This window comes from Arabidopsis lyrata (genome assembly GCF_000004255.2).
Source record: "Arabidopsis lyrata subsp. lyrata unplaced genomic scaffold ARALYscaffold_5, whole genome shotgun sequence".
Lineage (NCBI taxonomy): Eukaryota > Viridiplantae > Streptophyta > Magnoliopsida > Brassicales > Brassicaceae > Arabidopsis > Arabidopsis lyrata.
The window spans coordinates 13,350,884-13,367,202 of NW_003302551.1; the positions used below are offsets into that span (position 1 = coordinate 13,350,884).

Below are 16,319 nucleotides of genomic sequence, written 5' to 3' on the forward strand. Positions count from 1 at the left end.
TGTGGCCCAAGGGGGTCTGGTTAAAATTATATGCGGGTTTGCAAAGTCCGCTTTTAACCTTTTGTGGCCTTGTGGCAATGCTTTCGAGATTTTTAGGCTGATCAGACCTTTCTCTTTAGAATGCGAGAGCTGAGCTCGGCTTAAAGCGAGTTCCCCACTTCGGGTTTAGTCAACTCGGTAAACTTGTCAGGCTTGGGCCTTAGAAACTTTTGCAATTAATGTGACGGTTGCTTTTTCCCTTCTTAAAGAGAACGGCTCGTCTTTTAATGTAATAATTGCCTTTTCTCGATTTTCCAAAAGTGGTTTAACCCACTCAGAAACGCTACCATTAATGGATTTATGGTTCCAAGACAAACCCTAAATCATTATAAATAAAGGCTTACCTACCTCTAGGCTTTATTAAACATGACTATAGAATCTCACTTGAGAAATATCTTAAGAATGGAAAACGAAGAAGTAGCCCCCATCGCTCCCGGCAGCCCACTTTTCTTGTCCGGCGACGGATTTGAACCGGCTGGCGTTCTCTTTCCTCACGCCGTCTTTCATTTCCCCTCAAAGGAGAAGAAAGAGGCTTGCGACTTCATCGACAAGGTAAATATTTAAAGTTTTTTGATTTAAAAACTTTTTCGTTTTGCCTTATTCACCTATTTTTATGCTAGGTCGCCGACAAGCACCGTCGCTTGTGTGAAGAGAGGCAGCGGCTGGGACTCAAAAGGCAGACGCTCGAGGCTCGCATCGCCCGGGTGGAAAGAAAGATACGGGCCCTGGAGAGTGATCCCTTTCAATGGGAGTGGCGGAATTTCGACTCCGTTGCCGAGATCCCGAAGATGCTTCGGATGTATCTCCGCGCTAGAGGAGTCCCGGGTCCTGTGAACGCCCCTGTCTGCGCCGTTCCGTCCGACAGTGAAGAGGAAGAGGACTTGGAAGAGGAGGCCAGCAACTGCCGGAAACGCGTTCGGGATCGTTCCGAAGTGGATGCCGCGAACAAGGCGTCCACTTCGGAAACTAAACCGGCGATGAAGGAGCCTGTTCCTGAGCCTCTCCCATAAATGTTCTTTAACTTCCCTACTTCTCTTTTTTTTTTTTTTTTAAAAACAAAAACTCGTAATGGGCTTCGGCCCTTTTTATTTATGGAAATATTTGCAACTTTCCTCTCTTTTAAAATATTCTCGGAGATGCACCTTTTAATGCAGGATCTGTTTGAGGGCATGAATTTCTCCGCGAATCACTCCATTCCTTGGATAGAATCCGCAGCTTGCTAAGGATATGGGATTCCTATAAATTATAGGTTCAATTTCACTTTACTTCTCACCCTTCTTTTCATTTTAGCAGGTATGGAGTTCAATCTTCGCTGTTCGGAGTCTATGCCCGATTTCTCCAGAATCGGAATGATGAATGAAGATGTCCCAAATGAGCCAAACAGGCATCCTCCTCCACTTCGCGGCTTCTTGAGATCTCAGATCCGAGCCCCCTGTGAATTGATCAGGGATCTCCCAACCAGAGATCAAGGAACGGCGATGGCGTTCATAGAAGCGCTCGAGCTTCAACACCGGAAGCTTTCGTCAGAAAAGAGGAGACTTCGGAAGAGGATTAACCGGATGCAACGCAGGCTTACTACAGTGTCAAGAAGTCTTCACATCCTTGAATCTCACCCCGGAAAGTGGATTGAGCTTGGGATTTCTGACTTTGCTCGAATTCCGGACTGCATGATGCCGATCCTCGATCTTGCTGGTCAAGGAATTGAAGTGTTCTGCTCGTCAACGAGGATTTCGTAGTCCAAAGTGTTCGATGAGGGACACTTCGCCTTTAATAAAATTTTTTTTTTTTTTTTTTTTTTTTCTTGAATAAACGTCTTATTTCTAATCTCTTGTATGTTCGCATAGCCGAACCTTCTTCCTTTAATAAAGAAACAAAACAAAAATTTTATTAATAGCTGAACTCGTTTTCGAGCTGCCTACGTACCCATTTCGGGATCAAGCCAAATCGTAGTTCATGTATATAAACAATGCATGTAGCCTTTAAACATAAAACTTCTTTAAGTTGATCACATTCCAAGGTCGCTTGACTGGATTGTCTTCTAGGTCTTTTAACCTATAAACGCCGTTTCGAACTACTTTGGTAATAATGTAAGGTCCTTCCCAATTAATACCGAGTTTACCGGCACCTTCTTCTTTTTTGTTGTCAAAGACGCGCCTTAACACATAATCTCCCACGAAGAACGGCCTACTTTTAACTTTAGAATTATAATATCGGGCTGATGCTTGTTGGTAATTCTGGATCCGAATTAGAGCTTGATCACGCCTTTCATTTATGGTATCTAGTGAATCATTAAGCATTGCTGAATTTTCTTCCTCATTTAACGGTGCTTCTGTTCGGCGAAGTCCGGGCACATTGAGTTCGGCTGGTACTACCGCTTCCATGCCGTAAACCAAAGAGAATGGAGTTTCTCCTGTAGGTCGCCTAGGGGTTGTACGATAGGCCCACAGGACGGGCTGGAGTTCTTCATACCATCCTCCCTTTAGATGACTTAAGCGTTTCTTGAGATTGCTTAATATTGTCTTATTCGCGGCTTCAGCTTGTCCGTTTCCTTGCGGATATCGTGGAGTAGAATAACTAACTTTGATTCCCCAGTCCGCACAAAAGGCATCAAACTCGTGTGAAATGAATTGTGGTCCATTATCAGTAACTATTTCGTATGGAACTCCATGCCGACATATAATGTTTTTCCAAATAAAGGTCTTGACAGCCGAATCCTTGATACCAACATACGCCTCAGCTTCAATCCATTTTGAAAAGTAGTCCGTAAGGACTAGAAGGTACTGTACACCTCGAGTTGATTTGTGCAATGGTCCAATGATGTCCATTGACCACCTCATAAACGGGTATGGGGCGGAAATGGAGGAAAACAATTCCGACGGTTGGTGGATCAATGGTGCATGGAGTTGACAGCGCTTGCATCTCTGGGCGAACTTAACACAATCTGTGATCATAGTGGGCCAAAAATAACCCATTCTTTTAACTTTAAAAGCCATAGCTCTTCCTGATGAATGACTCCCACATAATCCTTCATGCACTTCGCTCATGACGATTTCGACTTCGGGCCCAAAAATGCACAATAGGTAAGGGTCACTGACACCTCGTCTATATAACGCATCCCTTGACAGACAAAATTTCGCGCTAACGACTTTCATTTTCCTGGCCTGCCATTTATTCTTTGGGAGCTCGCCTGTCGTGATGTAGTGCTTTATTGGCTCCCTCCAGTCAGCCCCCCAGTCTTTAGCCGGAATTTGGTCAACTTTGTGAAATATTCGTGGCTCTGGTTCGGGATGTTCATTTGGCTCAAGAATATTCTCCTCGAGTAATGACTCGGTTTCTAACATCGTTTCTGGAATCACATCCTCAGCTAAGACAACGGGTTCCTTGTTAGATATGTTTGATCCCTTTGACTTTCTTCGTTTGTTGGGTGGCGGTTCGATCTCTGGTTCGCTACGGTCGCGTGCCGCTGCTCGAGACCTTGTAACGACGAGGGTTTCTTTGCTGTCTTGGATGCTTCGCCCCGAGATGCATTCTACTGGAATAACTCTCTTTAACTCAGGATCTGATGTTGACGCCAATGCGGCAAGTGCATCTGCAGTTGTATTCTCTCCCCGAGGTATACGGATTAATTCAAATTTCGAGAAATTTTTAGATAGATCCTTCACCACTTCGAGGTATGCTTCCATTCTTGAATCTTTGGCTTCATAGTCTCCATTAAATTGGTTAACTACTAATTGTGAATCGCAATAAGCCAATATTTCCTTAGCTCCAACTCCTTGTGCTAGTCGAAGTCCGGCAATGAGGGCTTCGTATTCTGCCTCGTTGTTGGAGGCATTGAATAGCAATCGGAATGATTGTTCTAGAATTTCTGATGTCGGAGATTCCAACCTAATTCCCACTCCGGATCCCAGCTTTGTTGAAGACCCATCTACGTGTAACTTCCAAGTTTGGTTCTCCGGTTGATCCATCGTTCCAGGTATTGGTAGTTCGGTCAGGAAATCTGCTAAGACTTGAGCCTTCATACTGCTCCGGCTTTTGAACTCTATGTCGTACTCGCTTAATTCCACCGCCCATTTCGCCAAACGTCCGGATTGACTTGGACTATGAAGTATTGTTCTGAGTGGTTGGTTAGTTAATACTTCAACCGGATGGGATTGAAAATATGGACGCAGCTTCCGAGCCGAAGTTACCACCGCGAGTGCAAGTTTTTCCATCATTGTGTATCTGGTTTCCGGATCCGTCATTGACTTGCTCACGTAGTAAATTGGTTTCTGCTCCCCACGGTCTTCCCGAACCAAGACTCCACTAACCGCGTGGTTTGAGACTGAAACGTACAAATAGAGTTTTTCATCTACTTCCGGTTTGGACAGTACAGGTGGAGTGGTTAAGTACGCCTTAAGCTGCCCAAAAGCTTCTTCACACTTCTCATCCCAAAGGAATCCTTTGTTCCCTTTTAGAATTTGGTAGAAAGGCAACGACTTATCTGTTGATCTCGAGATAAAACGATTCAAGGCCGCAATCCGCCCAGTCAACCGTTGCACTTCTTTGAAGTTTCTTGGAGATGGCATGTTTAGAAAGGCGTTAATTTGATTTGGATTGGCTTCAATCCCTCTTTCTGTCACGATATAGCCAAGAAATTCTCCGGATGGGACTCCAAACGTGCACTTCGCCGGGTTCAGCTTCATTTGATATTTATTGAGAATATCAAAACATTCCTCCAGATGTTTAACATGATCTTCTTTCTTCAACGATTTAACCAACATATCATCTATGTAGACTTCCATAGTCTTCCCGAGGTGATTGTGAAACATTTTGTTCACCAACCGCTGGTAAGTCGCTCCTGCATTTTTCAAACCAAAAGGCATTACCTTGTAACAATAGATACCTCTATCTGTGATAAATGACGTTTTTTCTTGATCGTCGGGGTCCATCATTATCTGATTATAACCCGAGAAGGCATCCATGAATGTTAACAGCTCATTTCCAGCGGTGGACTCTACAAGTCGATCTATATGCGGGAGCGGGAAACTATCTTTGGGACATGCTTTATTTAGGTCTGTAAAGTCGATGCAAACCCTATCTTTCCCATTCTTTTTCTTGACAACGACAGTGTTTGCTACCCACTCCGGATACTGCACTTCTCTTATGGACCCTATCTTTAAAAGTTTATCCACTTCGTCGTTTACTATTTTTGCCCGCTCCACTCCAAGCTTCCTTCTTTTTTGTTTCACCGGTTTGAAGCTTGGATCTACGTTCAGTTTATGACAGATTATACTCGGATTTATGCCCGGCATGTCCGCTGCTGACCATGCAAATGATGCTTTGTTTTTCCTCAAGAGTTCGATCAAAGCTTCTTTTATTTGGCCAGTCAAAGTTGCTCCAATTCTAATTTTCCGGTCCGGCTTGTCTTCTTCCAGTTCCACTTCGACTACTACATCCTCTTTCTTCTGCTCACTAGGAAATTTTGTTTTTAGTCCTTCTTTCGCGGGCTTCGTTAATTGCTATTGAATCTTCATACGGTGGCTAGCTAAGTAGCATGTTCGCGAAGCTTCTTGATCTCCCCGAATTGTTTCCACCCCATTTGACGTTGGAAATTTGATACATTGATGGTATGTAGAGGGAACTGCTTTCATTCGATAAATCCAGGGAGTCCCAAGGATGATGTTGTAAGCTGCGGGCTTATCGAAGACGAAGAAGTCCACAATTTTTGATACTTTTTTGGCAAGGACCGGTAGCTTGATTGTCCCGAGAGATATGGCTGATTCGCTAGTGAATGCAACTAATGGAGACGGAGGTCCTACTATGTCTCCTCGGCTGATTCCCATTTTTTCTAGTGTACTTAAAAAGATCAAGTCGACCGAACTGCCTGTATCTATAAGGATCCTTGATACTTCGAAGTTTGCGACATCAAGAGTAATGACTAGAGCATCGTCATGCGGTCTTTCGAGATGCCGCGTTTCTTCTTCGTTAAATGATATTGAAGCACCTTGAAAATCAATTTCTTCGCTCAAGCTTGCTTTGAGTAAGACATTTCGTCTATGTTTTTTGATGGAACTTATTGCATCTCCGCAAAATCTGGAACCTCCTAGAATCACATTGATCTTCCCCTTCGAACTCCTTGGTTCTTCCTCGTTGGATAACCTTGGTCTTTTGGAATCTTGATCTTTGGAGTTTTCCTTTGCTTCGTGGTATTCCTTCATAAAATCTTTTATATCGAATTTAGAAAGATCGCCACTAGCCCAAAGCTCTGCGAGGTGCTTTTTAAGAACGCTGCAATCCTTGGTTAAATGTCCGGTTACTTTATGAATGTCGCAATATAGACTTTCATCACGGACCCAAGTGTTTGATCTTCCTTTCCCTTGGAGTTGCTTCCCGACGGAATTGTTGAAGGGTTGCGACCCAAACTTCCTTGGTCCTTTGCTCTCTCTAGGCTCGAACTTCTTGGTAGGGACGGTGATTGCCGGCTTTTCTTGTTTGTTCCGTTTGGCAAAACTTTCTTTTTCGTCTTCTACCTCCATCCAATTGTTTGCGCGGAAGAGTGCATCCTGAATTGTGTCTGGTTTATGAAGTATTAAGTCTTCTTTAAACCTTGAATCATGTCGCAATCCTTTTCGTAGGGCAGACAAAGCCGATTGCTGGGAGATTCTTGGGAGTTTTGACAGCACTCCTTTGAATTTGGTGATGAAAACTCGAAGTGACTCATTAGATCCTTGCGTTAAGTTCCAAAGATCGGCATCCGAAACGCTTTTATCCATAAGGATAGAGTATTGCTTTAAGAACACGGCTGATAGTTCGTCGAAATTGCTGATCGAACCCGGCTCTAATTGGGTGAACCACATTAGAGCTTGGCCACATAGATTCTCCGAAAACAGCTTGCAATAGCCTGCGTCCTCATCAGCTTCATCCAATTCGACTCTTCCTGCAGCGATCAGAAAGGCTGCAAGATAGCTTTTTGGATCCTCCAATCCGCTGTAAGGGTCCAATTTGAGTTTCCGGGAATCTTTGATCCTTAAACTTGCAATTCGCGGGATAAAAGGGGTTCACCTAGCTTCTTCAATGACTCGATTGATGTCTGGCTCCGAACTTGTAGCCTGATGAAATTTTGATTTCATTTCTTTTAATTCCTGGCTAACCTTCCTCATGGTCTCGAACTGGTCGAGGTTCTCCTGCTCGTACTGAGCTGCAAGTTGTTCTTCATCCCTGAGCTGCGTCTCTTCTTCCGACGTCTGAGCTACATTATTAGTAGCACCGGGAGTTGTTTGTCCGCTGGTTTCATTTCGTGCAGCGGAACTTGGTGAGTTGAATATCCCTCTTCGGGTTCCCACCGGGTTTCCTGCACTTAAAGAGCGAACACGAGTTTGTATATTATTGACATTTTGACTAAGAGATACCTGGGATGTTTGCAACGTATCGACGGCCTTCTCCACATCCGAGAACTTTTGTGATATGTCCGACATGGTTTGCTGCATAGCTTTGAGGGTTTCGGCCAATGATGTCTCAACGGCGTCTCCTCTGGACATTGTCGCTTATCTCGGAAATGTAGAAAAGAAGAAATCTGACCACTCAAGAATCCTGATTTCCCCACAGACGGCGCCAAAATGTGGATGTCGGACTCACACACTCAAGTATTTTTGTTAAGTGGGAAAGATTATTCTTGAGGGACAAAAACGAATATATAAAAACTTGTAAATTGATACGAAAATTGCTATCTTATTTCTTTCTCGAGAGGAAGATCCCCTTTACATGGCCATCGGCCTCTATATTTATACACCGATACACGACATTAAAATGAGTAATTAAGCACAATTATTTCTTCTTAAATGTGTCCGTTTTGATTCTCCGGCTTTAATGCTCAACGTTTGAATTTGAGTTGACTCTGATCTTCATGGGCCTCGCCTCTTTCGGCCCAAGTGTCCGTGAACCGACTTACCCGTGTCTTCTACACCGAACTCATGTCACTGTGCAGTCACTTCGGATTCTCGAAATGGTGTCAACCACTTCGACCGTCCCTTCGGCTCACGGGTCCAATGGGCTTCATCCTTTATGGGCCATTATCTTGATCACGTGGCAATCTTTGGTTGGTCTCGTACTTCTGGTGCGGGATCCGACACCAACACCAACCACTCCGAACAATACTTCATAGTCCAAGTCAGTCCGGACGTTTGGCGAAATGGGCGGTGGAGTTAAGCGAGTACGATATAGAATTCAAAAGCCGGATCAGTATGAAAGCTCAGGTTTTAGCAGATTTCTTAACCGAGCTACCAATACCTGGAACGATAGAGCAACCGGAGAACCAAACTTGGAAATTACATGTAGATGGGTCTTCAACAAAGCAAGGATCCGGAGTGGGAATCAAGTTGGAGTCTCCAACATCAGAAATTCTAGAACAATCATTCCGATTGTTATTCAATGCCTCCAATAGGCGAGGCAGAATACGAAGCCCTGATTGCCGGACTTCGATTGGCACAAGGAGTTGGAGCTAAGGAAATATTGGCTTATTGCGATTCGCAATTAGTAGTTAACCAGTTTAATGGAGACTATGAAGCCAAAGACTCAAGAATGGAAGCGTACCTTGAAGTGGTGAAGGATCTATCTAATAATTTCTCGAAATTCGAATTAATTCGCATACCTCGGGGAGAGAATACAACTGCGGATGCACTTGCCGCATTGGCTTCAACATCATATCCTGAGTTGAAAAGAGTTATTCCAGTGAAATGCATTTCGGAGCGAAGCATTCAAGACAACAAAGAAACCCTCGTTGTTACAAGGTCTTGAGCAGCGGCACGCGACCGTGGCGAACCAGAGATCGAACCGCCACCCAACAAACGGAGGAAGTCAAGGGGATCAAATACATCTAACAAGGAACCCGTTGTCTTAGCTGAAGATGTGATTCCAGAAACAATATTAGAAACTGAGCCGTTAATCGAGGAGGATGTTCTTGAACCAAACAAACATCCCGAGCCAGAGCCACGAGTATTTCACAAGGTTGACCAAATTCCGGCTAAAGACTGGGGGGCTGACTGGAGGGAGCCAATAAAGCACTACATTATGACAGGCGAGCTCCCAAAGAATAAGTGGCAAGCCAGGAAAATGAGAATTGTTAGCGCGAAATTTTGTCTGTCAAAAGACACATTGTATAGAAGAGGTGTCAGTGACCCCTACCTATTATGCATTTTTGGGCCCGAAGTCGAAATCGTTATGAGCCAAGTGCATGAAGGATTATGTGGGAGTCATTCATCAGGAAGGGCTATGACTTTTAAAGTTAAAAGAATGGGATATTATTGGCCCACTATGATTACAGATTGTGTTAAGTTCGCCCAAAGATGTAAGCACTGCCAACTCCATGCACCATTGATCCATCAACCGTCGGAATTATTCTCCTCCATTTCCGCCCCATATCCGTTTATGAGGTGGTCAATGGACATCATTGGACCATTGCACAAATCAACTCGAGGTGTGCAATACCTTTTAGTCCTTACAGACTACTTTTCGAAATGGATTGAAGCTGAGGCGTATGTTGGTATCAAGGATTCGGCGGTGAAGACCTTTATTTGGAAAAACATTATATGCCGACATGGAGTTCCGTACGAAATAGTCACTGATAATGGGCCACAATTCATTTCACACGAGTTTGATGCCTTTTGTGCGGACTGGGGAATCAAAGTTAGTTATTCTACTCTACGATATCCGCAAGGAAACGGTCAAGCTGAAGCCGCGAACAAAACGATATTGAGCAATCTCAAGAAACGCTTAAGTCATCTAAAGGGAGGATGGTATATGAAGAACTCCAACCCGTCCTGTCGGCCTATCGTACAACCCCTAGGCGACTAACAGGGGAAACTCCATTCTCTTTAGTTTATGGCATGGAGGCGGTAGTACCAGCTGAACTTAATGTGCCCGGACTTCGCCGAACAGAAGCACCGTTAAATGAGGAAGAAAATTTAGCAATGCTTAATGATTCACTAGATACCATAAATGAAAGGCGTGATCAAGCTTTGATTCGGATTCAGAATTACCAGCAAGCAGCAGCCCGATATTACAACTCTAAAGTCAAAAGTAGGCCGTTCTTCGTGGGAGATTATGTGTTAAGGCGCGTTTTTAACAATAAAAAGAAGAAGGCGCCGGTAAACTTGGTATTAATTGGGAAGGACCTTATATTGTTACCGAAGTGGTTCAAAACGGTGTTTATAGGCTGAAAGACTTAGAAGACATACCAGTCAAGCGACCTTGGAATGTGATCAACCTAAAGAAGTTCTATGTTTAAAGCTACATGCATTTTTTATGTACATGAACTACGGTGTGGCTTGATCCTGAAATGGGTACGTAGGTAGCTCGGAAACGAGTTCAGCTATTAATTAAAAATCTTGTTTTATTATTGTATTAAAAGAAAAGGTTCGACTGTGCGAACAAGCGAAGCAAATAAAGTTCGGCTATGCGAACATACAAGAAATTGGAAGAAGAGCGTTTATTCAAGCAAATAGGGCAAAATATCCCTCATCGTACACTTTGGATTATGGAGATCTTGTTGACGAACAGAACACTTCGACTCCTTGGCCAGCAAGGTCAAGGATTGACAACATGCAGTCTGGAATTCGAGCGAAGTCAGAGATTCCGAGTTCTATCCATTCTCCGGGGTGAGATTCAAGGATGTGGAGATCTCTTGATATTGTAGTAAGCTTGCGTTGCATTCGGTTAATTCTCTTCCGAAGTCTCCTCTTTTCCAGTGTAAGCTTCCGATGCTGAAGCGTGAGTGCCTCTATGAATGCCATCGCTGTTCCTTGGTCTCTAATGGGGAGATCCCTGATCAAAGCACATGGAGCTCGGATCTGAGATCTGAAGAAGCCGCGAGGTGGAGGAGTTTGCCTGTTTGGCTCATTTGGAACGTCTTCGTTTATCATTCCGATCCTGGAGAAGTCGGGCATAGATTCTGAACATCGAAGGTTGAACTCCATGTCTGTTAAAATGAAAGAGAACGGTTCGGAGAAAAGAGAAGTTGAGACTGTAATTTATAGGAATGTCATATTCCTAAGCCAGCTGCGGATTCTGTCCTAGGAATGGAGTGATTCGCGGAGAGATTTATGCCCTCGAACAGATCCTGCATTAAAAGACACATCTCCGAGAATATTTGAAAAGTAAGGAAAATTGTAAATGTTTCCATAAATAAAAAGGGGCCGAACCCCGTTACGAGTTCAAAATAAGTGAAAAAGTTAGAGGACATTTATGGAAGAGGCTCAGGAACAGGCTCTTTCATCGCCGATTTAGTCTTCGAAGTGGACGCCTTGTTCTTGGCATCCACTTCGGGATGATCCCGAACGCGTTTCCGACAGGTGCTGGCCTCCTCCTCGTCTTCTTCTTCGCTGTCCGATGGAACGGTATAAACCGGGGCATTCACGGGACCCGGGACTCCTTTAGCACGGAGATACATCCGAAGCATCTTCGGGATCTCAGCGACAGAATCAAAGTTCTGCCATTCCCATTGAAAGGGATCACTTTCCGAAGCCCGTATCTTCCTCTCCACCCGAGCGATGCGAGCCTCGAGTGTTTGCCTTTTAAGGCCTAGCCACTGCCTCTCTTCACACAAGCGACGGTGTTTGTCGGCAACCTAGCATAAAGATGAATGAATAAGATGAAACAAAAAGTTTTTAATCAAAGACGACAGATATTAACCTTGTCAATAAAGTCGCAAGCTTCTTTTTTCTCCTTTGAAGTAAAGTGAAAGACGGCGTGAGGGAAGAGAATGCCGGCCGGTTCAAAGCCGTCGCCAGACAAGAAGAGTGGGCTGCCGGGATCAACGGGGGCTACTTTTTCGTTTTCCATTCTCGTAATATTTCTCAAGTAAGATTCTAAAAAAGTATTTAAATAAAGCTTAGAGATAGGTAAGCCTTTATTTATAATGATTTAGGGTTTGTCTTGGAACCATAAATCCAATAATGGTAGTGTGCCCGAGTGGTTTAAAATATTTTTGGAAAATCGAGAAAAGACAGTTTTTGCATTAAAGACGAGCCGTTTCCCCTACTTTTGAGAAATAAGAAGGGAAAAAGCAACCGTCGCATTAACTACAAAAGTTTCTAAGGCCCAAGCCCAATAAATTTATCGAGTTGACTAAACCTGAAGTGGAGAACTCGCTTTAAGCCGAGCTCAGTTCTCGCATTCTTAAGAGAAAGGTTTGATCAGCCTAAAAATCTCAAAAGCATAACCACAAGGCCACAAAAGGTTAAAAGCGGACTTTGCAAACCCGCATATAATTTTAACCAAACCCCCTTGGGTCATAACCTAGAAAGGTTTAAAAGCTTCCTCAGGCAAATATCTTGTTCAAAAGAAATGATAAAGCCTCCTTAGGCCAAAAATAAGTTCGAAATTAAGTTTAAACTAAATGGGACAATCCCCAGTTTAAAGTGGACACAACCACTACGGATCGACAGCCACCTCGGACTCCGGCTCAGCTGTCAAAGTTTCACTCGCCTCCTTAACTGACGCTTGATCAGATGAAGCTCCTGGACCACCCTCCACGGTACAACCATCCTCTGGAGTGACCTCCGGCGCCGCAGGAACTTCGGGTGGGATAACGTCTTCCGTCTCACTTGAGCCTAAAAAAAAAAAAAAATTCCAGTCAATCAAAGGTACAAGGTAAGAAAAGGTAATGAGTATCAAGAGCCAAAAGTTACCCGCCCAGTCTAGACCCGATTCACTTATAGGAGGAGATTCTGTGAAGAATTCCTCAAAGTCCTGCGGGTTGAAAGTCGAAGCGGGAACAACTGCCAAACGACTCCGCTTTTTAGAAAGATTGGTCGACAGTTCGGCCCTCTCTTGCACCTCGGAGAAATCTGCATCATGGATTTGGTCCAACAGAATCAGGTTGCTTTCGTGCTCCTTGACGTCTAATTCCAGATCTGACCTAGCCTTCTCGGTTTGAATGAAGCGGATGGCCCCCTGGATCAACTCCATCCCGCGTCTCTTAACATCTTTTCTGGCTTTCGATGCTGACCTTGCCAACTCGGAATCACGTAACTTGGCTAACGCCTTGTACTTCGCGTTAAGCTCGATAAGTTGATTGTTTAGGGTATCGGCGGTTGATTCGGATTCATGAAGTCTACCCTGAACACCAGAAAGTTCATCCTGGAGTTTGTAATTCCGGTCGTACTGGTCTTGCAGCTCCCCCTTTATCTGCGCAAGCTCAGATGTTAAACTGTCGACCTTGTCCTCCAGATCGTGCTTGGAGTCGGCAGAAGAACTGAGTTCAGCCTCAAGAGCAGAGAATTTCTTCTTCCACGTGTCAATCTCCTTCTCCCGTCCAATGACCAACCCTTCGTAATGTTCAATCATGTCGTTAAGTTCGCTGTGAGCCTGGCATTATATATAAACCCGGGATGGCAAGTCAGTTTGCAGAATGGCAATACAATTAAAACAAAAAAACAAAAAACAGAACTAACCCGAGATGAATGATGAGCGTGAAGCAAATAGCGTTCACGAATCGCAGGGCGCCACTTGTTGAAGTCTGGCAAGACCGAACCCGATCGGGTCTTGAAGCATCGGAAGTTGCTGCCTTCTTTCTCCATAGCTGCGAAGAGGGAAGAGTTGTAAAAATTGGAATCTTAATAGAGACAAAAACGTTTAAGTATGTATAAATCACCAAACCTAAAAGCGATTTGACTTGAGGAACAAGAGCAGGCTTTAACCTCGAGGAAGCATCTCGAGATTCAGAATCTCCCTTTTTAGGAGATGCACTCCGAGCAGTATTTTCGCTGTCGGGCTGGGAAGAAGAAGACATGTCAACAGGTCGGGGAGGACCCATTGGTTCAGTGGGAGGGGATGATCGAGGTGAACGGTCAGTCCGGGCCCTTGATTTCTCCCTTCGCGGAGACGAGTCACTACGGGATGACTTGTCCCTCTTCCTACGAACCAAATTCTTAAGTGGTTCATTGCTGAAATCATCTCGGGGAGGACGAGGAGAATCACGACGAGGAGATCGCTCTCTCCAAGGAGAACGTTCGTCATGACGTTCGCGACGAGGTGTTAGCCTATAAGCAGCAACGGATCTGGCTCCCTCGGAGCTGTTATCATCAACCAGCAGGGTCCTGCTGTAATCTTTTTTGTCAATGGCTGCCGCAAGAACGCCTTGTTTTCATCACAAGCCTCTGCTATCGGCTTGGAGAGTTTCTTACGCTGGGCAGTAAGGGCCCGAGCTTACATTCCCTGAGTTGAGGGAGGAGGCGGAAGACGATGAAGTAGATTGGGAGGACTCATCTTGAGTTTTTGGTTGGCCTCGACAAACCGATTGAGGGTGAAAGAATTCCAAAGGGTTTCCCCTTCGAGGATTGTTTTGAAGAACTTGACAAATTCTTCAGTCGGGAGAGTTGAAGCGATGAAAGCTGCGTAGTAAAACAACGAATTTGGTCAGTAAAAAACAAAATAAAACGACCAGGAAAGGAATATACGACCTAGTCTCTACCAGGCTTCGTAGACCACTTCGATGGGAGTATATCGGAAAGATTCCCAATCGAAGCAGGAGTTTTCTTAATCAGGAACCAAGGATAGTGCCAGTTTTCATCCTTGTTCGGGAGGTGCGAGATGACGTTTCTATTGGCATTTGGATATGCCGAGAAGTATCCCGCTTTCTTTGACGAACTTCTCACACTTAGAAGTTCATTCAGCTCGGGGACTCCAATGATGTAGCCAGCCTCTGCCGCAACGGTTATAATCCCGAGGATAGTTCGGAGGAGATTGGGGGTTAGTTGAGGTAAAGCAATCTCAAGTGCCGCCAAGAATCGAATTAGGGCTTCGGGAAGGGGGAAGGTCAATCCGCAGCCCTGAAGTAAATTTCGTAAACACAAAAGTATCCGTCACGGTGCTTCTCTGGGGATTCCGTAGGATCGGCTATTTGTGCCTCCGCTATGATTCCAGGAGGAATTTGACAAAGCCCCTTTAATCGCTCAAGGGATTGAAGAGTACAGGTGGATTTGTAATGAGGACCGGCGATATCGTTGGGACGAGTGCATTCGTCATTACTAGAACGCCTCTCATCGTAAGACGGAGATTCAGGTCTCTCAGAATCGGAAGTCATCGGAGGAAAATGAAAAATTCAAGGTTCGGCGAAGAGAGTTTCGGCGAAGAAAAGTAGAGAGAAGTTTTGATTAAAGCACAAAAGTAAAAGAAGAAAATGATGGTGAAAAGAAGTTACCTTACGCAAACTAAATGATGAAACCGCCTCGAAAGTTGTGTGGGAAGTGAGAAGGTTTTTTCCGTTTTAATAGTAAATAATTAATATACGGTCATAATGATGACAGATGTCACTCGGTTAAAAATGGCTAGTGCCGAAATTAAAGGAGTGATGAGATTTTCGGCGGGAAATCAAAAAGATTCTCGAGCGCAATCTTTGGTCATTTAAGCATTAAAAGTTCTCCGAATTGGAAAGGCACTTCGAAGAACTTGGGGGGCTAATTGTTGGTGTCGGATCCCGCACCAGAAGTCCGGGACCAACCAAAGATTGCCACGTAGACAGGATAACGACCCATAAAGGATAAAGCCCATTAGACCCACAAGTCAAAAGAACAGTCGGAGTGGTTGTCAACGTGAAGAGAGTCCGAAGTGACTGCACCTCGACACGAGTCCGGAGACGAAGTCATGGTTAAGTCGGTCCTAAGGACATTTGGGCCAAAAGGCGAGGCCCATAAAAATCAGAGTCAACTCAAATTCAAACGTTGAGCATTAAAGTCAAAGATCGAAACGGACACATTTAAGAGGGAATAATTGTACTTAATTATTCATTTTAATGTCGTTTCTCTATGTATAAATATAAAGGCCAATGGCCATGTAAAGGGGATCTTCCTCTGAAAAAGAGATACTATAGCAATTTTCGTAGCAATTCATAAGTTTTTACGTATTCATTTTTGTCCCTCAAGAGTAATCTTTCCTATTTAATAAAAATACTTGAGTGTGTGAATCCGACATCCACAAAATGGAACCGACTAAACCCAAACATAACGAATGAAACGCATGTTAAATCATATTTTTGGAGCCTAAAAAAGGGCAAAATCCATAAACTATTCAAAAATGGCAAAATCCATAAATGTCATTATAAAAAAGGGCAAAATCCGTAATTAATTCATCCAATCATAAACAAACACTTATCTATTACAAAATTTTGATTAAAAAACTTTAAATTTTAAATAGTTTTTTTTTTAAGTTAGAAATATCAGATTCTCTAATTGTAGAGATTATTACGGATTTTACCGTATTTCTTAGTGGCAATTACGGATCCGTCATTTTTGTTAAAATGTTAGGGA

The 16,319-nt window shown here is 43.9% G+C and overlaps 1 protein-coding gene across 1 annotated transcript; it reads right to left on the bottom strand.

The window, feature by feature from the left end:
• Positions 1-10,547: 10,547 nt before the first annotated feature.
• On the bottom strand, positions 10,548-10,996 carry LOC110228536. The gene has a single exon (XM_021026205.1). It carries the CDS (start codon positions 10,986-10,988, stop codon positions 10,548-10,550), a length of 441 nt encoding a protein of 146 aa, XP_020881864.1. The 5' UTR covers positions 10,989-10,996.
• Between the last annotated feature and the right edge of the window lie 5,323 nt (positions 10,997-16,319).